At 46.4% G+C, this 24,237-nt stretch overlaps 1 protein-coding gene across 1 annotated transcript in view; it reads left to right on the top strand.

Moving 5' to 3' along the window:
- LOC130128423 (CUB and sushi domain-containing protein 3-like) overlaps positions 1 to 24,237 on the top strand; it is a 502,508-nt gene that overhangs the window by 250,018 nt on the left and 228,253 nt on the right. Inside the window, exon 6 of the mRNA XM_056298036.1 lies at positions 13,695 to 13,807. Coding sequence (XP_056154011.1) covers positions 13,695 to 13,807 — 113 coding nt within the window. The remainder of the gene's footprint in view (positions 1 to 13,694; positions 13,808 to 24,237) is intronic.

Raw genomic sequence — 24,237 nt, 5'->3', positions numbered from 1 at the left:
ATCTCAAAAAAAATTAAAAATGGAGGTTGTGAAATGAAATGTGGAAGGTGCAGCATGTTAGCTCGGCTCTTAATTGTTTTTCTTCTTAACCAACAGAAGTTCCTTTTTATTCAGTTACTTACACAATATCTGTTTTGTCACTGCAGTTTACTTTTCACCAGAAGTTTGGTCTTAAGCTTCACCGTTGCATTCCCCCCAAGATACATCAGTCAACATGTCAACCTCTCTCTCCCTCTCTCTCTCCCTCCCTCCCTCCCTCTCTCTCCCGCCCTCTCTCTCTCTTGCTCTGTCTCTCTTCCTCTCTTTCTCCCTCTCTCTCCCTCCCTCTCTCTCCCTCCCTCCCGCCCTCTCTCTCTCTCCCTCTTGCTCTGTCTCTCTTCCTCTTTCTCCCTCTCACTCCCTCCCTCTCTCTCCCTCTCTCTCTCCCTCCCTCCCTCCCTCTCTCTCCCTCCCTCCCGCCCTCTCTCTCTCTTGCTCTGTCTCTCTTCCTCTCTCTCTCCCTCTCTCTCTCCCTCCCTCCCTCCCTCTCTCTCCCTCCCTCCCGCCCTCTCTCTCTCTTAGCTCTGTCTCTCTTCCTCTCTCTCTCCCTCTCTCTTCCTCTCTCTCTCCCTCTCTCTCCCTCCCTCTCTCTCGCTCGGTTTCTCTCCCTCTCTCGCTCTCTTCCTCTCTCTCTCCCTCCCTCCCACCTCCCTCTCTATCTCTTGCGCTCTCTCGCTCGGCTTCTCTCCCTCTCTCTCCATCGCTCTGTCTCTGTCTCACTCACTCTCTTGTTCGCTCCCTCCCTCTCTCTCAGTCTCTGTCTCTCCCTCTCTCTCCCTCCCCCCTCTCTCTCTCTTGCTCTGTCTCTCTTCTTCTCTTTCTCCCTCTCCCTCCCTCCCTCTCTCTCCCTCCCTCCCGCCCTCTCTCCCTCTTGCTCTGTCTCTCTTCCTCTCTTTCTCCCTCTCTCTCCCTCCCTCTCTCTCCCTCCCTCCCGCCCTCTCTCTCTCTTGCTCTGTCTCTCTTTATCCCTCTCTCTCTCTCGCTCTCTCCCCCCCCCTCTCTCTCTCTCTCCCTCCCTCCCTCTCTCCCACCTCCCTCTCTATCTCTTGCGCTCTCTCGCTCGGCTTCTCTCCCTCGCTCTCCATCGCTCTGTCTCTGTCTCACTCACTCTCTTGTTCGCTCCCTCCCTCTCTCTCAGTCTCTGTCTCTCCCTCTCTCTCCCTCCCCCCTCTCTAGTATACCCTAGTTCCTCTCCCTCGTGCTGTTTCCCTTCATTCCTCTTCACCACTCCGCCGTTCCATTCTTCCCTCCCTCCCCCTGACTCCTCCCCGTCATCATCGCTTGTCCCCTCATGCTCACTCATTCCCGTACTGTCAGTGGAATAGGTGGTTTATATTTCAGTGAAGCGGGAGAGGCGGAGGGAATGGAAGATGCGAGGGGGATGACAGAGGGAGAGAGACGGAGAGAGGGAGGGATGCTCTTTTGCTCTGGTGTATTTAATCAATTATGTTCTCTCGCTCCCTCTGGTCATTCTCTACTCAATTTATTTTCTCCCTCTCTATCTCTCCATCTATCTCTCTCTATCACACACACACACACACACACACTAGTGTTAGGGTATTGCACACACGCTCCCTCTCTCTCCAACAGTACGTCTGTCCCAGTTGTAGTTGATTACGGAACCAAAGAGACACTTTAAATTTTCATTATGTTTACCTGATAAGACTTCTTCAGAAGAACGCCTTCTAAAGCGCCGCAGTAAGAAGTTGAGCGGAGCGGCAGAAACGGCGCTCGCTGGTTGTGTTTGCTCGGGGAATCCTGTGAGGTTCCAACTATTGACGAGTACACAGGAAGTGATGCGCTAATAAGGACGTGATCGGTGTTCGTCGATGTTCATAAAATATAATTGGCCTGCTTCGACATACACATCACCGCTTATTATGGGGGAAAAAGGGTCCCCTATGCATCCATCTGCAGGTTTTTTTTTTTTTTAAAAGATGTTTCTCGGCATTTCAAAACTAATTATGAAAATATAAGTTGCATCACTCGGTACTCCATTAAATAAGTCAGTTCCCGCAGATCAAATGAGGAGTTCTGGTAGTTGAAGATTAATTTCAAATTTTCACACACACACACACACACACACACACACATATATACATATATATATATATATATATATATATTTCAACTTGAAGCTTATACCCTTGACAAGAATCACTTTACTGCTAGTTTGGCATTTGGACTAAAGGACCCAGCCTTTTATTGTAGCCAATTATAATCCTATCATTAATTACCATGGAAACCAAACCATTTCACTACGGGCTGATTTCCTCTCGATGTATTCTGACATCCTCTGTCGTGCTAAATTGGCAGATGGTCCATCGAAGGGCTTCTTATTTTCCATATTAGTGTTGTAGTATATTTTGTACACAAATCTCGAGAGCGCTTGACCGAAACAAATCGTGGGTGTCTTCCAGAGAGATCTATGGTCCCGCAGAGCGTCCGGCAGCCATTGTAAATCACTCAAGTGTTTCCAGAAGAGGCAACTTGGAGCGATGCTTTAGTGTCGCGTTCCTTTTTATGAGCTTGCATCAGGCTCTCCGTACTTAGGATGGGCGCCCTGTCTGAGGTCCCCAGGTATTAAACATTAATTTCAATCTCTAGCAAAACTCCCTTATTAAGCTTTGATAACTGTATTAACCCATGTCTGTGTCGTCATTGTCTCAGTCTTTATTATTAATACTTGTAAATGGAAAAAAAGGAAGCTATCACCAAAGGCTTTTCGATTATGCAGAAGTCATCGTGAAAGCCATCCAATCTGCTCATAAAACAGTTGTCACAATATGGCTTTACTCAGCACCTCCTGAAGGGCGGCATTTTCCTGTCAGCGTCCACATGTGCAGCGCGGCGGATCTGGGGATGTAAATATCCCTCGGGCTGTTGAAAAAAGCATCAACGCCTACACAGAAGCTGGACTTGGGTGACACAGCGGGTTTGTCATTGGGGGTTGTGGAAAGGACACCTGCAGGAACAGATGTTTTCGTTGCGTTTTGGCCCACGGTGCCTCCCGGAGGTGTCAGCGCTCGTCGGGGGGGGGGGGGGGACTCGCATCCACACGAGACCTACGATGCATCTGCAAGAACCGTAAATCTGTGAACGTATTTCAAACAAAAGCAGAGCGTTAGCACAATTTTTGCCCACTTTGAATGCCTGATCACGGCAGATTGCTTACCTCGCTGCAGTTTAATCTGAACCCTACTGCACAAAATGTGGTATTCAACTCTTTAAGGAGGTGATACTTTTGTTTCGCTTGTTAATTACACAGCTGCAGGATGGCCATTGCAAAATGGCGACAGACAAGTGTCATATCAGAAACAGAAATCAGAAACACTTAATTTTTAATTTAATGTCATGCACTTGTGCACATGAAATGAAATGATACATCATTTCCCCCAGCCCACAACAGTGCAACACAAAGACAACAACACACATCCAAAAACTACAAGAGCACACATATCCAAACTAACACATATATCTAAACTAAACAAAAAACACTGTCCAGGAGAACAAACGCCAGCCAGGATGACTGTCGGAACTGCCGGTCTGCATGGGTTAGCAGTTAGCTTAGCCTGCCCCGCTTCCGCATCCTGTCAGACCGCCCCCCCCGGTGTTATCTCTTCGTGCGCAGCTCCAGGCAGGGCCGGCGTCCCAGGGCCCACAGGACGCAACAGACCAAGCTCTCCCAGCCAATCCAGCACCATCTCTCCCAGCCGTCAGACGAAGACAAATTTGGACAAAGACACTGCATGGATGGTATTAGGTGAGGCCGCTGCAAGTGTGAATTTGTGTGGCCATCTTCCCACACTGTCTGTGGGTGAGGCCGCTGCAAGCGTGAATTTGTGCCGCCATCTTCCCACACCGGTACTGGGTGAGGCTGCTTCAAACATGAATGTGCACCGCCATCTTCCCACACCGGAAGCGGAAAAATATCAAGTTTTTAACTGAAAATATTCTTTGGGTGGAATTATTGCTTTACACCATGACTGGCAAGATGATCATATGTTGAATTTTGAGCCTTTTTACCAAAAAAAAAAAAAAAAGAAGAAAAAAAAAGGTAATTACCAGCTAACAGAAACCCAGGCCAGGGCTGAGGTATTCAGGTTCTGTTCCTGTGAGACCTCATTGCTGATGAGGCCATTTCTAAAGGATTTTTATGCATTTCTTTATCTTGGTTTGCTCATAATTTAGGTCTGTGATCAGACATGCCCATCAGGTGTACTATAAGGCAATACTGTAAATTATTATGTTTTGATGTGCACACATTATAATATTAGTCTTTTCTCAGTTTCTTTACACATAAGTACTAGAATTATACAATAGTTATTCTAGTGACTCTAATTCTGTTCTGCTTGGTCACATTTCTGGTAGTTCCTCTTACCTGATACCATTTGTGGTGTGTACTGCTTATTTAATGGACACATTTTCAGAAGTGAGTATTCTTATAGGCTGTGGTACCTGAAATATACCTACATGAAATGTGTTTTACATAGTAAAGTAATTGATGACTGATTCCCTGAGACTGTGGCCCCATAGCACAAGGGTCAAAGGGTGGTAGGTTCATCTCTGCCCATCTGTATCGAGTCTGCATGTTTCTCACATGTCTGGATGGGTTTCTGCCCACAGGCGTGTCGATCAGTTTGAGACTTTAAAGTAAAACTGCCCATCGGCATGACCGTGTGATGATGAAATGGTACCCCGTTCGGGATATTGTCCTCCTTTGTACCCAATCAGATGAGTTGGGTGAAGGTTTCAGCCCCACCATAACCCTGATTTGGATTAAGCAGATACAAAGAAAGAAGGAATTTTCTGATGGGTTTTTAGTGCAGACGACGGGGCAGAGCACTTAAAATGTAACTGACGAAGTAAATTTATGGTTTAATAAAGCATTGCGAAATGCCCACATGGATGTTAATGGGGAGAATCAATCAATTTTTCTGTAATCCGTGTAAAAAATTGACTTTCTTCCCAAATTGAAAATCGCTACAGGATACTGAGGATATCAGTTTATCTATGCATGGGGTGACTTGCTGAGCACTTGTGCAACTTTTTTCAGACTCACCCTAATTTCACATTCAAGACTGGTTCATTTCCAATGCAACCTTAATCTTTCAACTAGAATCTGCTTCGGTTCCACCAAAGAACCTCCAATGGACCGCGTCACTTCTGGTGTGGGAAGATGGCAGCACAAACTCATGTTTGCAGCGGCCTCACCCAGTACCGGTGTGGGAAGATGGCTGTGCAAACTTAACATTTGCGGCGGCCTCACCCAGTGCCGTCCATGCAGTGTCTTTGTCTGCGTCTGGGTTTGTGTCTTCATCTGATGGCCGAGAGAGCTGGTGCTGGATCAGCTGGGGGAGCTTGGTCTGCTGCATCCTGTGGACCCGGGGTCTGCGGCCCTGCCCAAGGAGGTAACACCGAGGGCGGTCTGACAGGATGCGGAAGTGGGGCAGGCTAAGCTAACTGCCAGCCCATGCAGACCAGCAGTTCCGATAACACCGAGGGTGGTCTGGCGGCGGCCTCGCCTGGCGTTGACTGTGTTTCTGATGTCGTCGTGTGGAGTGCGGGGAGGTGTGTCGAAAGTGTCTGGCTGGGAGAGCTGCCGTTGGATCGGCTGAGGGAGCCTGGTCTGCTGCCTCCGGCGGGCCCAAGGACCACATCCCTGCCTGGAGCTGCGCTCGAAGAGGAAACACTTACAGGACATGGAAGCGGGGCAGGCTAAGCTAACTGCTAGCCCTTGCAGACCGGCAGTTTTGACAGTCATCCTGGCTGACGTTCATTCTCTTGGACAGTAAATTATTTTATATATATATATATATATATATATGTGTGTGTGTGTGTGTGTGTGTGTGTGTAGGTTTTTTTTGTAGTTTGGATATATGTCTTTGTATTGCACTGCTGTGGGCTGGGGGAAATGAAATGACAAATAACTGTTCCTGATTCCTGATGTTCCTGATTCCTCTTTAAGGCACCGTGTGCTCCTTAAAACAGCAAGATTGTTCTCGTGATAGCTGGAGGTGGAAAAGCTGACTCGTCGGTAAACAGATTACACCGTTATGAAATGATGGGAACGTTTTTTTTCGAGCTCCTCTTGCCATTACCGATAGCTTCTTGCCATTGCATGTAGTTACCATCAGCACCTCTCTGGGCTTGTCCTGGACGACACTCTGATGACTGTCTTGCACCCCGTGCCGCGCAGTTACTCCATTGCCTAAGATCAACCAATGGAAAACAACTAGCTTGCATTGGTATTTCATTTTTTTATTTTCAAAAATTTGCTTAAAATTTGCTTTGCATTGGGATGGAGGTGTGCATACTATGAGGTGTGAGAGCTTCACTCATTCACACACACACACACACACACACACACACACACCACAGGTTTGCCGAGCGTGTTGGAGGATTTAAAGTTGCGAGCTTCTCGTCACGGGCTGATTTCTCTAACCTTTAGGTTACTGCCATTTTCCACTACCAGAGGGGGCGATCTATCTAATTAAACATTCATCATGGACTTGTAAGTGGTTCTTGAGCAGTCGGCTTGGGAAATATTTTAACATCACATGCAGGCAAGCCATATAGATTTATGATTTCATTCCCACTTTTAATATTGGAACAGATTGAACATGCACACGCTCCGTCCTTAATGATGCACTCTGGGTAATGATGTCATTGCGGGAAGTGAATTAAAAGCTTTAAATATGAATAATATAAGAGAGGTGGAGAGCAGGCGCGTCGGAGGCAAGACGGGGGACTGGATGACGGGGGCGGTGATGGTGATGGGGCTGTTTGGTGGGGGAATGAGGAGGAGGGGAGGGTGCAAGAAAGAAGACTCAAGGGGAGGAGAGAGAGAAACAAGGGACTGGAGAGAGACGGGTCCTCGTCTGAGGGCGAGCGGGGCATGCAGTCTGACGGCAGCGAGGTCTTTCTCGTGTCAGGTGGAGCTCAGTGTGGTGTTTCCACCATCTTCTTCTTTTGCCTGCGTCAGATGAAAATGTGCTTTTATAAGCGTGCTCAGTCCATTAGGGGTCCTTGTACAGCAAACTGGCCTGTCTTGGGGCACGCTCAAACTAGCTTGCTTTGCTGTTAAAACTCACCTTTTGCCCGTTAACATAATGATGTCATCAATTTAAAACAAAAAAAAAATGCTTTTTGGGGGGGGGGGTCTCCTTTTTTTCTCCCTAGTTGCACTTGGCCAATTACCCTATTTTCCCGAGCTGTCCCGGTCACTGCTCCGCCCTCCTCTGCCAATCCGGGGAGGGCTGCGGACTACCACATGCCTCCTCCGATACATGTGGAGTCACCGGCTGCTTCTTTTCACCTGACAGTGAGGAGTTTCACCAGCGGGATGTAGCGTGTGGGAGGATCACGCTACCCCCCCCAGTCCCCCCCCCCCGAACAGGCGCCCCCGACCAACCAGAGGAGGCGCTAGTGCAGCGACCAGGACACATACCCACATCCGGCTTCCCACCTGCAGACACGGCCAATTGTGTCTGTAGGGATGCCCGACTGAGCCGGAGGTAACACGGGGATTTGAACCTGCCATCCCCGTGTTGGTAGCCAACAGAATAGAGCGCCACGCTACCCAGATGCCGTCAATAAAATAAAAAAAATTAGAAATTAAAAAAAAAAATTTCCTTCACCATTTCACTGTCCACAGACAGTGGTGGCGACCATTTATGTCAAAATCAACATCAAACAATATAATGAGAGGCAAATAAAAAGCGAGAATAGGTTTTTGGTGTTATTTGGCTCCTTGGCGACCTGGTTCTGCCAGGGGAACAGCCGAGGGGTAAGTTAACTGTGGCACATGTGGTGTTTGGTAAATGTGTCTGGTCACACAGCATTAATATCTGAGCTGCCCAGGCCTTTCACTGACATCCTAAACAAAGTGACAATTGATTTTCTGATGATTTCTCAGATGACTCCATTACCGCCCTTTTCTTGGTCAAATAGTTTGACAATAATTCATTTACAGATGCCGCTTGCGGTGACCCCCCCCCCCCCCGGAATATTGTCCACAAACAGATTGCCTCTTTGGTTTTCTTTTTTTTTCCTGGCAATCTGGGAGCTGTCAGTAATTATTATCCAGCTGAGATTTCCAATATCTCATCTCCAGCCTGTTCCATCCCGTCGACTGCTCGATCTTTCTCCCACCTAACAGGAGCAGTCGTTCAGCATTGATTTGCCATCTTGTAGTCAGTTTGAGTACGGGGTCGACTTGAATAATCCTCCTGAGTGTGATTCACGGGGTTCAGCATCACGTTTCAGAATGTACAAGACACTATTATTGCTGCTGATGAGATGAATGGGAAAAACATAAGGAGGGATAAACAACATACGCAACATGCAACACAACAAGTGGGCTCTCTATTACACACACACACACACACGCACACACGCTCTCACACTCGTGAATACACTCTCTCTCGCTCGCTCTCTCTCGCTCGCTCTCTCTCTCACTGCCTGTATCTATTCAGTTAATTCCAAAGCAGATTCTAAAATGAAGGGTACCTGTAGATTGACCTGCTGCTATTTTTGGCTGCTCCCGTTAGGGGGCGCCACAGCGGATCATCTGTTTCCATCTCTTCCTGTCCTCTGCATCTTCCTCTGTCACACCAGCCACCTGCATGTCCTCTCTCACCACATCCATAAACCTCCTCTTTGGCCTTCCTCTTGTCCTCTTCCCTGGCAGCTCCATATTCAGCATCCTCCTCTCAATATACCCAACATCTCTCCTCCACACATGTCCAAGCCATCTCAGTCTTGTCTCTCTTGCTTTGTCTCCAAACTGTCCAACCTGAGCTGTCCCTCTTATATACTCATTCTTAATCCTGTCCATCTTTGTCTCGCCCAATGAAAATCTTAGCATCTTCAACTCTGCCACCTCCAGCTCCACCTCCTGTCTTTTCATCAGTGCCACTGTCTCCAAACCATACAACATAGCTGGTCTCACAACCATCTTGTAAACCTTCCCTTTAACTCTTGCTGATACCCTTCTGTCACAAATCACTCCTGACACTCTTCTCCACCCACTCCACCCTGCCTGCACTCTCTTCTTCACCTCTCTACGGCACTCCCCTTTACTTTGAACAGTTGACCCCAAGTATTTAAACTCATACGCCTTTGTCACCTTTACTCCTTGCATCCTCACCATTCCACTGTCCTCCCTCTCATTCACGCATAGATATTCCATCTTGCTCCTACTGACTTTCATGCCTCTTCTCTCCAGTGCATACCTCCACCTCTCCAGGCTCTCCTCAACCTGCACCCTACTCTCACTACAGATCATAATATCATCCGCAAATGTCATAGTCTACGGAGACTCCTGCCTGATCTCGTCTGTCAACCTGTCCATCACCATTGCAAACCAGAAGGGCCGAGAGCCGATCCTTGATGTAATCCCACCTCCACCTTGAACCCATCTGTCATTCCAACCCCACACCTCACCACTGTAACACTTCCCTCATACATATCCTGCACCACTCCTACATACTTCTCTGCAACTCCCGACTTCCTCATACAATACCACACCTCCTCCCTCGGCACCCTGTCATATGCTCTCTCTAAATCCACAAAGACACAATGTAACTCCTTCTGGCCTTCTCTATACTTCTCCATCAACATTCTCAAAGCAAACATCACATCTGTGGTGCTCTTTCATGGTCTGAAAGCATACTGCTGCTCGCTGATCATCACCTCTCCTCTTAACCTAGCTGCTATTACTCATTCCCATGTCTTCATTCAGTTCAATTCAATTCAGTTTACTGTCACTAAAAACAATGTGCAGGCTGTCCTTTTCTCCTTCCTTAGTGTCTAACCTCTCATACAACTCACCATACGCCTTTTCCTTTGCCTTTGCCACCTCTCTCTTTGCTTTACGCTGCATCTCCTTGTACTCCTGTCTGATTTTTTTCATCTCGCTGACTATCCCACTTCTTTGCCAACCTCTTCCTCTGTATACTTTGCTGAACTTTCTCACTCCACCACCAAGTCTCCTTGTCTTCCTTCCTCTGTCCTGATGACACACCAAGTACCTTCCTAGCTGTCTCCCTCACTATTTCTGCAGTGTTTGCCAGCCATCCGGTAACTCTTCACTACCACCCAGTGCCTGTCTTAACTCCTCCCTGAACTCCACACAACAGTCTCCCTTCTTCAATTTCCACCATCGGATCTTTGGCTCTGCCTTCACTCGCTCCCTCTTCTTGGTCTCCAAAGTCATCCTACAGACCAGCCTCCGATGCTGCCTAGCTACGTTCTCCCCTGTCACCACCTTGCAGTCTCCAATCCCTTTCAAATCGCGCCTTCTACATAAAATATAGTCCACCTGTGTGCACTTTCCTCCACTCTTGTATGTCACCATCCACCACCATCTGTCCTTCCACATTTCTCTCCTTGACACCATACCTACCCATCACCTCTTCATCACCTCTGTTCCCTTCACCAACCTGCCCATTGAAGTCCGCTCCAATCACCCCTCTCTCCTCCTTGGGTACCCTCTCCACCACGTCATCCAACTCACTCCAGAATTCTTCTTTTTCATCCATCTCCCACCCACCTTGCGGGGCATATGCACTGATAACATTCAGCAAAACACCTTCGATTTCCAGCTTCATACTCATCACTCTGTCTGACACTCTCTTCACCTCCAACACACTGTTGACATACTCTTCCTTCAGAATTACCCCTACCCCATTTCTCCTTCCATTCCCACCATGGTAGAAGAGTTTGATCCCACCTCCGATGCTCCTGCCTTACTCCCCTCCCACCTGGTCTCTTGCACACACAGTATGCCTACCTTTCTTCTCTCCATCTTATCAGCCAGCTCTCTCCCTCTACCAGTCATAGTGCCAACATTCAAAGTTTTGACTCTCACCTCCACACTCCTACCCTTCCTCCTCTCTCGCTGCCTCTTGACATGTCTTCTCTCTCTCCTCCTTGGCCCAACAGTAGAATAGTTCCCACCGTTACCCTGCTGGCCAACAATAGCGGTGGCGGTTGTTGGTAACCCAGACCTCGACCGATCCAGTAATCTGGGCCTCGACCGATCCAGTATGCAAATCTTGCTTTATGAGCCACATATTTGATTTGGCAGAGATTTTAGGCCGGATGCCCTTCCTGATGCAACCCTCCCCATTTATCCGGGCTTGGGACCGGCACCAGGAATGCACTGGCTTCTGCATCCTGAGTGGCTGGGTTTACCTGTAGACTGACCATTCACCAAGTAACACTGTCTGAAATACTGGTATGAAAACATCTTTTGTGGTTTTGCACGCCACCAAGTAACACATGTTGTAATAGGGATATTGAACTCTATTGATCACTGTTTATTACTCTATTGTGAAAGGTGGACTAGTTTCAAACGGCGATTGACGCAACAGCTACAGTCAGTCAGTAGTGGCGGTTATAACATGAATAGTGAATTTTGCAGAAGTGACATTGTGAGTGGAAGGTTTCCAATATTAAGGTTAAGTTAAACCCTCATTTGGGAAACTGGCCAACTGGGGAAATCAAGACGGGCGAAATGAATGAACACCACTTTCTCCTCTCTCACAAACCTGGAGCAAAATGCTTTAATCACCATATCCTCCCGTGAAGCGGCTCCATTGCTCACAGAAACAGACTGCTGTTGTTCTGGGCCGCTCCCAGGTGTGACTATACGTGGTGAAAATCTGCCGCTGTAATCCAATATGAGTCACGGTAGCCACGGCGGAGCCTGTTCAGCCTTCATGCCTGACAGCAGTTACATGCACACTCACACACACACACACACACACACACACACACACACACACACACACACACACACACACACACACACACACACACACACACACACACACACACACACACACACACACACACACACACACACACACTCACACACACACACACACACGAAACTGTGAAGAGTAAACTAAGCCTTAGGAAGAGGAATAGCTTAGTGACACATTTATTGCTGAAACTTTCACTGTCTCACACATAATACATACACACACACACACACACTCACACAGGTCTTGAGTTAGGCTGCTTTATGCTGTCTTCTGTGATTTAGTCTCTGCTGTGGCAACACTTCTACACACTTCTACAGGTTTCCCACTTGTACAGAATCAGCCGTTGTTCTTCCACAGAGGAGTGGTGTTGTTCCCCTTGTGTGTGTGTATGTAACGTTTTTTTTTTTTTTTCGGAAACCGTCAGTGGTGTTGATAAAAGTGCTCAACTAATGAGGAGCACAATATCAATATCAGTATCAATATTGATATTGATATATATTTAATATAATCGTAATAATGTTATATAGTTCTGTAATATAATAATGTTAATATATATTGTAATAATTATGATATATATGTATATATCAATATATATCAATATGATATACTATATCAATATGGTATATATCAATATCATTGATATATGTGTGTATACATACATACATACATATACACACACACACACACACACAAATATATAGAATTTTTTTGGAAACTGTCAGTGGTGTTGATAAAAATGCTCTGCAAATGAGGAGTGGAATATTAAGATAGATGAAGGAGGGAAAAACTTTGTCACACACTCATAAGCTGCCAGTGTGGTTAAACAACAAAGAAAAAACATGCACAGCCAATAAATATTATGTTGTCCCGTGTCACGCACCTAGTTACGGTGCACAGCAACCAGGGGGGGGGAGAAAACATTTGAAAATTACAACCAATGAGGTAGGTAGTTATGATGCTTAGCAACCAATGGGAGGATAGAAAACATTTGAAACAATTTAGAAAAATAACATCAGGAACATTACATTGCAGTTACAGGTAAAGCAATGTCTTTATTACCCCCCCCCCGTCATCAGATGATACACGTGTGATATTTATTAGATATTTGTATATTTTAACTGTCTGCTCTTCCAACTGTGCTCCAGCACCACTCCACTATATGATGTACATAAAGTACCCCACTTCATGTTGCCTTGTTGTATTTTTAAATGTATGCTTTTTCAGCAGTGCCCCGGCCCTTTAAGTCCTGACGTTTTCAAAACAACCCCCCCCCCCATGGGTTGTAATGCTACTGGTGTTACACTTCACATTTTTTCAAATGTGTATATATATATATATATATATATACACACACACACACACACACACACACACACACACACACACATACATTTACATATACATATACATATATATGACAGTTTGTCCAAAACGTAAGGGGAAAAGACTTGATATGCTCCTCCTTCCTTCAACAGGTGCTGTCATGTTGCCCTTGAATAAAGTACCACAACTTTGCCGGTGTGTGCACAGGACTGTTAGGTTAGCGGCTAGGAGTCCCTGCACATAGCTAGCAAGTGTGTGTGTGTGTGTTTGTGTGTGTGTGCACGTGTGTGATGGGATGTGAGGCCGGATACTGCTAAATGAAAAATGAAGTATTACTAGTTATAATTTCAAATTAAAAAAAAAAAAAGGGTCAGAGTTTGTGTACAGGTGTATGAGTGTTTTTCTTCTCTTGTTTTTTCAAGCATTCTAATGTCTCTCCCTCTCTCTCTCTCCCCCTCCTCTCTCTCTCCCCCTCTTCGCTCTCTTTCTCCCCCCCTCCTCTCTCTCTCCCCCTCTTCGCTCTCTTTCTCCCCCCCTCCTCGTCTCTCTTCTTCTCAGGTTGTCGGGCAGTAACGTCCCCTCTCCGATTGTTAGCAACAAGAACTGGCTCCGCCTCCACTTTGTAACTGACAGCAACCACCGTTACCGTGGTTTCAGCGCACATTACCAAGGTAAGAGGCAGTTTGTGCAGATGCACACAGACACACACTCTCAGCCGAACACGCGCAAACTTACACACACACACACACACACACAATCATAGACACAGATCTAAACTTCTGCTTCTTAAGAAACTTCTTTGCAGGAATTTGACTCCTTGATTTTGTTTTTTTCTTATTTCGTTCTTTCCACTTGTTTTTCTGTTAATTTTCAACTGGCAGTATTTTTCCATCAGCCCATCGCCTTTAACTGGCTTTAATTATGCTTCTTAAATCTGATCCTGTTTTTTTGTTTTGTTTCTCTCTTTACTTGTTTGTGGTCTCTTTTCCGTGTCTCGTTGGTAGCAGAGAAGAGAGCTGGTAGGTGTTCTCTGACACAGACCTGAGCGGGGGGGGGGGGGGGCATTTAGAGACTCACTCGGCTTTGTCCCCATTCCCCAACAGAGATGATGAAAGCCGAATATCTGGAACAGCCGCACAGACACCAACTGGAACAAAGATGGTTTTTCCATTTTAAACCGCCTGTTTCTCCTCCTCTCTTCTCTCGTCTTACTGGTCCCTCGTCACCCCTCCCTCGTCCCTTGAAACGAGGCCGTGTGTGGTTTGGTATTTATAATCTGAGTGCATCGGCAACACATGCAGCCTTCTTAGGTTAAGCTACACTTCAAGATGTGTTGACGTTTCTTCACTTTCTCTCAAAGAGCATCTTCAAGTCTCATCTTCCTAATGATCTTTTCCTCGATTTTCTCTCTATTTTTGACATCGTTTTCTGTTTTTTTCCTCCCATCCTCTTCCTTTCTGCATTACTTTCTCTCTCCCACGCACAGTGTAGTACTCAGGGCAGAAGAAAGTGAGATGTTGTCATGGTAATATCGAGAATTCGTAATTTGGTCGTCCGTTCTGCTGCTCCCTCACATTTCCCCCGTGCGGCACGCTGGCGCAGTGGGTAGCGCGGTCGCCTCACAGCAAGAAGGTCCTGGGTTCGAGCCCCGGGGTAGTCCAACGTTGGGCGTCGTCCCGTGTTGTCCTCTGTGTGGCGTTTGCATGTTCTCCCCGTGTGTGCGTGGGTTTCCTCCAGGGGCTCCGGTTTCCTCCCACAGTCCAAAGACCTGTAGGTCAGGTGAATCGGCAATACTAAATTGTCCCTAGGTGTGACTGTGTTGGTCCTGTGATGGCCTGGCGGCCCATCCAGGGTGTCTCCCCGCCTGCCACCCAGTGACTGCTGGGATAGGCTCCAGCATCCCCGCGACCCTGAGAGCAGGATAAGAGGTTTGGATAATGGATGGATGGATTTCACCCGTTATCTTAAACCGACGTACCGTGCCCAAACATTTAAGAAAGAAACAAGTAATATTACGGTTACCAAAGACAGGGGTTGACTAAGAGGTCGAAATCAGCAAAAAAACAAAAAGGAAAAAGTTAATAATCTTGGAATAATCATGGAATCATTACACATTGCCTGAGGACTCTGGTCTTTGTGTGCATGTGGGTATTTTTTCTTCTTTTCTTCTCTCAGGCTATTTAATGAGATCTTAATAGCGCGTCTTTGATAGCGAGCGGTAACTAAAATGGCTTCCCGATGTGTTAGCTTTCCCTCTCATGCGTTTATTTTGTCTTCTGAGAACATTTGTATACGACCGTGTGAACTCCGCAAGAGTGGCAGCGTTTCCAGCCAACGTTCTGTTTAAACCAGAGACAAATAAAGCGACATCAGATAGAGCCCAGTTACTGAAATCAGAGACACTTTATTTGTCATTTCATTTCATGCACTTGCGCACATGAAATGAAACGAAACATCCTTTCCCCCAGCCCACAGCAGTGCAACACAAACACAAAAACACATCCGAAAACTACAAGAACACATATGTATATCCAAACTAACACATGTATCTAAACTAAACAAAAAAAAAATCACCGTCCAGGAGAGCGAACGCCAGCTAGGATGGCTGTCAGAACTGCCGGTCTGCATGGGTTAGTAGTTAGCTTAGCCTGTCCCGCTGCCACATTCTGTCAGACCGCCCTCAGTGTTTCCTCTTCGGGCAGGGCCGTGGTCCCTGGGCCCACAGGATGCAGCAGACCAGGCTCCCTCAGCCGATCCAACGCCAGCTCTCTCAGCCAGACATCTTCGACACACCTCCCCGCACTCCACACGACGAACCAAAAACACAGTCAAGGCTAGGCGAGGCCGCCGCCAGACAGCCCTCAGTGTTATCGGAACTGCCAGTCTGCATGAGCTAGCAGTTAGCATAGCCTGCCCCGCTTCCGCGTCCTGTCAGACTGCCCCCGGTGTTTCCTCTTCGAGCACAGCTCCAGTCAGGGCCGTGGAACCTGGGCTCACAGGACGCAGCAGACCAAGCTCTCCCAGCCGATCCAGCGCCAGCACTCAGAGAGCTGAGAGCCTTACAGAGGCATAGGCTCCATTTCCATGAGAGTGGTTCTCAGGACATTGCCAAATACTCACATTTTATCACAGGACAATGATCGTGCTGCTAATGACCAATTAAGCCAGGATAATTCAGGAATCTCTCTCCAAACTGCTGAGATGACCTCACACACGTCCCACATCGCTACTATAGACAACATTTACCTCGATTAACCTTCATACCTTCTTTTCAGACAGGACTAGTTTGAACTGAAATAATTTTTACGCTGCAAATAAGGGTTAAACAGGTAAGAAGGATCCTCGCCAGAGTTCGTACAGATCATACAGATTGGGGCAGGAGTCATATGACAGACCTGCTGATGTAATGATTTCATCACTGCACTCCCTCTTCTCAAACTAATCCCATCCGCTTGGGGTTTTTGAAGGATCACAGTAAGGTTATGGACATGAGCCCTGTCCAGATGGTGTCAGTATATCAGAATAAATTGTGCATGATGTAGTTTATCACCCTGCACACACAGCATATGTGCATTATCTTATTGCATTATTCCAATCAGATTCCTGAACCGGTGAAAGACAGCTTTCTCTTAAAGGCTTAGATTTGCATGAATTTGTATGAAACATAGCCCAGCATCTCGTACAGTACTGGACATTTTTAAGAGGATGTGGGAGTAGGCCAAAAAGACAAGCAGTGAGTTATTGTTTCCACAGGAAGGCAAGTTCTGTGCTAATGACCGAAAATAACCATCCACAGTGGATTGATAATGCCCAGTCGTGCCTGTGAAACTGGTTCAAAAACACGATGCGGAAATCACAGGTCTCAGAAATGGTCAACTCGCGTTACAGAAAGCTTCCAGCTACAGATATTTCAACTGATCGAGAACTGAAGGTTGGGTTTCTTTATGCAGAGATGCAGAATACATTTTTGATGCTTGACAATTTAAGCACAGCAACGGTTTACAGGGTTATTATAATTTTTCCGTGTTTAGGAGTAAATGAAATTGTCATTTGAATAAGTTTTGCACCCTGACACCTTCATTCAGGTGAGGCCCGTTCACAGCCATTTCCATCAGTTCAAATGTGAACGGCTACGGCAGGTCAGATAGTGAATTAAGGTAAATCATCCATTCCACAAGTTGGATATATCATGCCAAGATTTTTTTTCCCCGTTTTAATTGAATTTTGTAATAGAATCTGAACATTTCCGTTCTGCTTCCTCCTTCCTACTCAGCATCTCTCCTACGACTGCTCTCCTAGTCCTTCTCCCTCTTTCCCTAGTCCTCCTCACTTTTGTCCCTTTCTCATCTCCCCTGCCTTTCTCTGACCCTTCTCCTCTTCACACCCCTCTTCTTCCCTCGTCTGTTTGTCTGTCTCTCTCTGCCTGTCTGTCAGTCTCTCTCTGCCTTTCAGTCTATCTGTCTCTGCCTGCCTGTCTGTCTGTCTGTCTCTCTGCCTGTCTGTCAGTTTGTCTGTCTCTCTGCCTTTCAGTCTATCTGTCTCTTTGCCTTTCAGTCTGTCTGTCTTTCTGCCTCTCTGTCAGCCTGTCTGTCTCTGTGTCTGACTATGTCAGTCTGTCTGTGTGTCTGACTGTATGTCAGTCTGTCTGTGTGTCTGACTGTATGTCAGTCTGCCTATCTGTTTTTCTGTCTGTCTGCCTGTCTGTCCCTTCCCACCCTCAGTTCTTCTCTTTGCTCTCTCAGACACAGCCGACTGTTTGACTGACAGCCTGGCCCCTCCCCGAGAGATTCACGGTTAATTGGTTTAATTGATCTAAATCGATCTTAATTGGTCTAAAAAGGTTAATTACTGTGTTGAGAAGTTGTGCCAGTCTAATAGGTAAGTCTTTAACGAGGCAGTGATTGATAGCTAACTCCTGGCAGCTGTCAGTCATCTCCATCTCCTTGATGGTTTTTAAATGGCAGAAAGACGGGATGAATGGGAATCAAGTGCAAATTTGCATATACATATAGATAGCCTCTCTCTCTCTCTCTCTCTCTCTATCTTTCTCTCTCTCTCGCTCTCTCTCTCTCTGTATGTGTGTATGTGTGTTTATACATCCAGCTTACTGATTTAACATAGTTCTCAAAAATGTCACAGAATTATGTACCAGTACAGCTCAATAAAGTAAGCCCGGTTCGTTCATTGATTGTCACGCCGTACTCATCTGTTGTGTGTTCTGTCAATAACGACATCATCAACAGTCAAGAGATGAAAGCTTCGTGGCTTTCACGCCTAGTGTATGCGCTGCACCATGGAAAAGTAATGGAGAGCAGTTGCCAAGCGGAATCCTCTAGAGTCGTGTAATAATTATGACTTTAGAAAAATACTTCCAGAAGGCACCCCTCGCCCCAAACCCATATACCCCCTCTACTGTACTCTGTTTTTCTCCCGCTTGACCCAGCGCTACTTTTCCCTGGTCCCCTTAAGACTCCCATCTGTAAAATGCTAGTTGATTTTGTCTTATCGCTGAATTTATTTATTTATTTTCATTTCTCCCCAGTTGTACTTGGCCAATTACCCTATTTTCCAAGCCGTCCTGGTCACTTGCTCCACCCCCTCTGCCGATCCGTGGAGGGCTGCAGTCTACCACATGCCTCCTCCGATGCATGTGGACTCACCAGCCGCTTCCTTTCGCCTGACAGTGAGGAGTTTCACCAGGGGGACGTAGCACGTGGGAGGATCACGCTATTCCCCCCAGTCCCCCCCCCCCCCGAACAGGTGCTCCGACCGCCCAGTGGAGGCGCTAGTGCAGCAACCAGGACACATAGCCACATCTGGCTTCCCACCCGCGGACACGGCCCGTTGTGTCTGTAGAGACGTCCGACAGAGCCGGAGGCAACACGGGGAATCATTAAAAAGTTGAGCTTGATTTCAACCCAACTTTTCATTGCCACTGCATTTCGTACTGCATCTGGGAAGACCACCGAGGGTCAGTATGAAACGGCCGCTTATAACAGACGAAATTAAATAATGATGGCCAAATAATTGCAGTGTTAGTTCATTTTAATGGCGCACATCGCGGGGAAGCAGCAGCAACAACGACAACAACAACATCTAAACGTGTCGCTAAGAGAATAAATAAATGAATCTGCTCTGGCGAGTTTAGTTTAGTTTATTAGATTGTGCTGCGAGTCCGCAGAGGGGGAAAGATTGGCTCTAGGCACTGCCAGCTAGATGGACTGACTGTGTGCATGTGTGTGTGTGTGTGTGTGCATGTGCATGTGTGCGTGTATGTATGTTATAGGTCAGCCTGTTGGCGGATAAAAACTGTCTCTTTCTTCCGCTGCCCAAATCACGAAGTTATGAATTAATAATGACCTCCTAATTTGTATGTAAGTGTTCAGAGAGACAGGAGTGAGGGGGTTAGAGGGCCTGAACACGGAGAGCTAGGTTGGGGACAGAGCGAGTTCAGCGGAGGAGGAGAGAGGACGATTAAGAGCTATCCAGAAGAGAGGGTCAGGGGGCACACAGTTGTCAGCCGGCAGTGTGATTTTGGCAAAATATTAAAGTATGAATATTAGAGTTTTTTTTTTTTAATGTCTCTCTGTTGTAAAAGCCTGTTGTAAATTGATCTGGCGGGGGGTGGGGGGTGGGTAGCAACGCTTGGTTGTGTTTTTGGACAGAGGAAAAGCCCATTAAGAGCATTCGCTAATGACAAGCCTGAAGCCCCACTACACAGCTAAACAAAATTTAACACAGCTAATTGGCCATTTGCATGCTTAGTTGATATTTGGAAATTATTCACAATGCCGGCACTCGACACGCTATAGGCTAACTGTTTTCCAGAGCTAAATTAGGGGGATCCTGCGGAAGCCAAATCAAATGTCTCTCCCTGGAACAGTAACTGGTTAAAAGGAGAAAAAAAAATGCCCGTTTTGCTCTCGTAAACATGGACGGCACCAAGACATTACCCATTCTGCCGTGGATGCGAGACTCCGTAGGTCGCTGTGCATGTAAACTACAGTAAAACTTAGAATAGTTGTAATGCACAGATTTCATCTCGGCCTAATTGCGCTTAAGTAAATTGTTTTCGGCTCAAACCCGATGTGCTTTTGAGCCCTGGACAATAAATAGTTATATAATCCCTCACCCTGGGCCCTCAGCTCATTATAACACACTTGTATTCATGTCATTTGGGGACAAAACCCAGCTGAATGTAATCCCTTACCCGGGGACCTAGGTTCATTAAAATATGCAAGTGCTCGTGTCACGGGGGGGGGGGGCCTGCAAGAAACAGACCAACAACCCACTTTGAGATTTATGTTATAGGATCTCGGAGAAATTTCCCTCGTGACTTTACTCAGATTCATTTACATGACCCAATGTCGCACAAAACCCCCCCAAAACAAAACTGTACGTTATTGGGCTGTCTGGTGTATATGCTCTTGAAAAAAGTTCGATTCTCTGGAACGTAACTCTGAAGACATTTGTCGGCATTAACGCAGTAGCGGCTCTTAGTGGTGCAGGTTTTCTGGCTTTTAAATCTCCTTGTTGTCACGCCAGTAACCTCCGTTTCATCAGCAGCCTCGAAGGTTAAAGAGACCGGATTGCAATCAGAAGGTCACAGGTTCATATTTGTGAAAGGCCTGAGAAAGTCTGGGTGAGGAATACTCGAGAGCTGTGGAAATACCCTCGAGCAAAGTAGCCAGTTTAGGCCCGGGTACCATTGAGGTAGAGCTGCTCCGGGCACAGCAGTGGGTTGTAATGGTACCGCCCAATTTTTGTAGGCGTGTGTACGTCGTGCTCTACTCCTCACAAATACTCACACAGGCCGTTACTGGAAATTATGTTTCATTACCTTTTTTTAAAATATGTACACAGAAAAAATGTCCTATAAATTTACCAGCAATAAATCCAATTGATAAGTCACAGCAAATCTGTTGAGAACCGCATGACTTAAATCGACATGATGTGGGAATTCTGGGTAATCCATACATCCACCCAGTCAGTATGGCCCAATCCCAACGTCCACACTCATGGACTCATGGACTTAGAGGCGCAGTCCCGCTGTCAAATCATCAAGTGCACGAGGGCTCTCTCGCAGACATTTTGAGCCCTTTATGCACACTTTCTGTAAGTCCACATTTCTGCAGATGTTGCCTATGGAAATTACCCAGAGTTCATAGCATTGTGACGTTAAGTGCTGGGTTACGAGCGGAACCCTGGAAGTGTTTAAAAAAAAAAAAGGTAAATGAGCAAGTGTTGAAGGACACGGGTGTTCAGCGTAGCATATTGGGTGGGATGGTATGCCTACACGTATAAAGAAACACTATATTAACAAGGATATTAGCTGGTACATAAAAACACATGAAATCAGAGCAATGCAAGCATACACTATACTACACACCTAGTTTATTCATCAACCGTTTCTTTTAGTTTCTGCTTGATGATGCTTAATGAGGGTTGTCTGGGTGGTGTGGCGATCTATTCTGGGGATCATGGTTCAAATCCCCGTGTTAACCCCAGCTTGGTTGGGCGTCCCTACAGACACAATTGGACGGATGTGGGCATGTGTCCTGGTTGCTGCACTAGCCCCTCCTCTGGTCAGTCAGGGGGTGCCTGTTCAGGGGGGAGGGGGAACTGGGGGGAATAATGTGATCCTCCCATGCGCTACGTCCCCCTGGTGAAACGCCTCACTGTCAGGTGAAAAGTAGCAGCTTGCGACTCTACATGTATCGGAGGAGGCATGTGGTAGTCTGCAGCCCTCCCCGAATTGGCGGAGAGGGTGGAGCATCGGAAGAGTGGAGGAATTGGCTAAGTTCAATTGGGGAGAAAAAAAGGTGGGGGGGGCACTAGTACATTGATTATTTGACAATTACCTCTCATCCACTCCGTAAGATGCGCAAATCATAAAAAGTCCCAAACTTATAATAGTACAAAACATCTCTTGGCATCATTATGGTCATGTGATATGTCGCAAAGTGCTGTCCCATTCCTGTTCATACCATTTTAAGCCCCTTGCAGCCTCTCACACTCAAGCACCTACCGGGTGATGCCAGTTAAGTCCATGAGGGTTCGAGCCTGATTGATAATGGTCCAATCCTAATGCCCCCCCCCACCCACCCACATTGGGATTGGACCATTATCAATCAGTAAGTAATTTAATGTGTGAGCTGACCACCTGTCCACTGAGACAAATAGTCAGGTATGAAGTTAGAATTTAGAAAAGCTCTTATTGTGAGCCAGACATCTGTGGGCCTCCATGGTAATTGTCATTTAGTAAGTTTCTTGGGCCGCCTGCTGCTCAGAAAGTTTCTGTGACTGTCACAGTGGCACCTACTGTGTGCTGCTTGGTTAGGAGTGTCATATGAGATGTCACTGTCAATAAGTCAGCAAGCCCCTATCGCCAGACAGTCACTCAGTCATTTAGTCAGCCTTTTCAGCCTGGAAGCTAGCCAGTCAGCTGGTCAGTAAGTCAGCTGTCCTGCCATTTGAATGGCTGCCAGGGATCCCATTTACTGTACGGTTTCTTTTCCCAACTGGAACACTGAGGAATTATGTTTGTCCCTTATTAATGAACACAGCGTTGGTGTTAGGTGTGTGTGTGTGTGTGTGTGTGTGTGTGTGTGTGTGTGTGTGTGTGTGTGTGTGTGTGTTCTTGCCCAGCTACATTTGTGAGAATCAGTTAGGATTTGGGTTTAAGGTCAAAGTTACAATTATGGTTAGGGTAAGGATTAAAGTTGGGCATGTAGTTGGGGGTACGAAATAATTGTACGTTGTCAAGGAAGAGTCATCACAACTATAGACATGCGTACCAACGTGTGAGAGTGGTGTTGAATGAAGCTGTAACGTCAGGACTCTTCCCATCTTCCCAATAAAAAAGTTGGCTGTATGCTTAAAGCTAACCTTAAGTCCAAACTTGATGTAGACTTCATACATACACACAAAAAAAAGATAATATCTGGGTGGCGTGGCGGTCTATTCCGTTGCCTACCAACACGGAGATCGCCAGATGGAGTCTCCATGTTGCCTCCAGCTTGGTCGGGCATCCCTGTAAACACAATTGGCCGTGTCTGCGGGTGGGAAGCCGGATGTGGGTATGTGTCCTGGTCGCTGCACTAGCACCTCCTCTGGTCAGTCGGGGCGCCTGTGCGGGGAGGAGGGGGGAATAGCATGATCCTCCCATGCGCTACGTCCCCCTGGCGAAACTCCTCACTGTCAGGTGAAAAGAAGCAGATGGCGACTCCATGTGTATCGGAGGAGGCATGTGGTAGTCTGCAGCCCTCCCCGGATCGGCAGAGGAGGTGGAAGAGTGGAGCAATTGGACAGATACAATTGGGGGGGAAATCCACAAAAAAAATAATTGCAGAGACAGACATGGAATAATGGGGGTATGGGTTGTAGAAAGGGAGACGTAGAGCAATAGACAGGGTCTTGTCACTTCTGGAATTTTCCCTCTCGAGCATCCAAGTAGTGTTTGCAATGGATGATTCGGTTATGAATATGTAGGGATGTTTTTAGTTAGATTTCAAACATTATTATTATGCACTCAGTAACGTTTGCCATGTAATTTGTCAAGAGAATGGCCGTGACCTTTGAAATTAATCATTTGAATTGTAAATTTTGTGAGTTTGAGCAAATGCTCAAATAGTGAATAATTTCTAAAGAAAACATATAAAATTCCATTTTGCAATTGATTATGTTGAATTTTAACATTCGAATCCAGAATACATTGGTATTCAGAATTAACGATTTTATTTTAGGGATATATGTCTTTCTGGTAGTGAGTATACGCTGCACTATTTATTTTCATTACCTCCCAGTTTGGATCCCCTTGGGGTGGCCTAAGCTGACCCCACATAGAGAAATTCTGTTTATCTCATTTTGCAGAACAATGTGGACAGTTGACAGATATTCCTATTCAGGGCAACTTGAGATCAACTTCATCTTTTCATGGTCCCAGCAGAGGAATTCTGGGTTTGCAGCCAGGCTTGCCCCACATATACTATATTGAGTGATCCAATCTGGTTCTTGGGGACCCACGGTACTGCAGGTGTTGTATTGTGCCAGGTAGTTAATTGAGTTCACTTGTTGTGTCAGATACTCCAGCCATCTAATC

Source organism: Lampris incognitus, chromosome 18 (genome assembly GCF_029633865.1).
Source record: "Lampris incognitus isolate fLamInc1 chromosome 18, fLamInc1.hap2, whole genome shotgun sequence".
Lineage (NCBI taxonomy): Eukaryota > Metazoa > Chordata > Actinopteri > Lampriformes > Lampridae > Lampris > Lampris incognitus.
The sequence above is the reverse complement of the archived record's forward strand: the minus strand, read 5'-3'. Positions and strand labels throughout refer to the sequence as shown.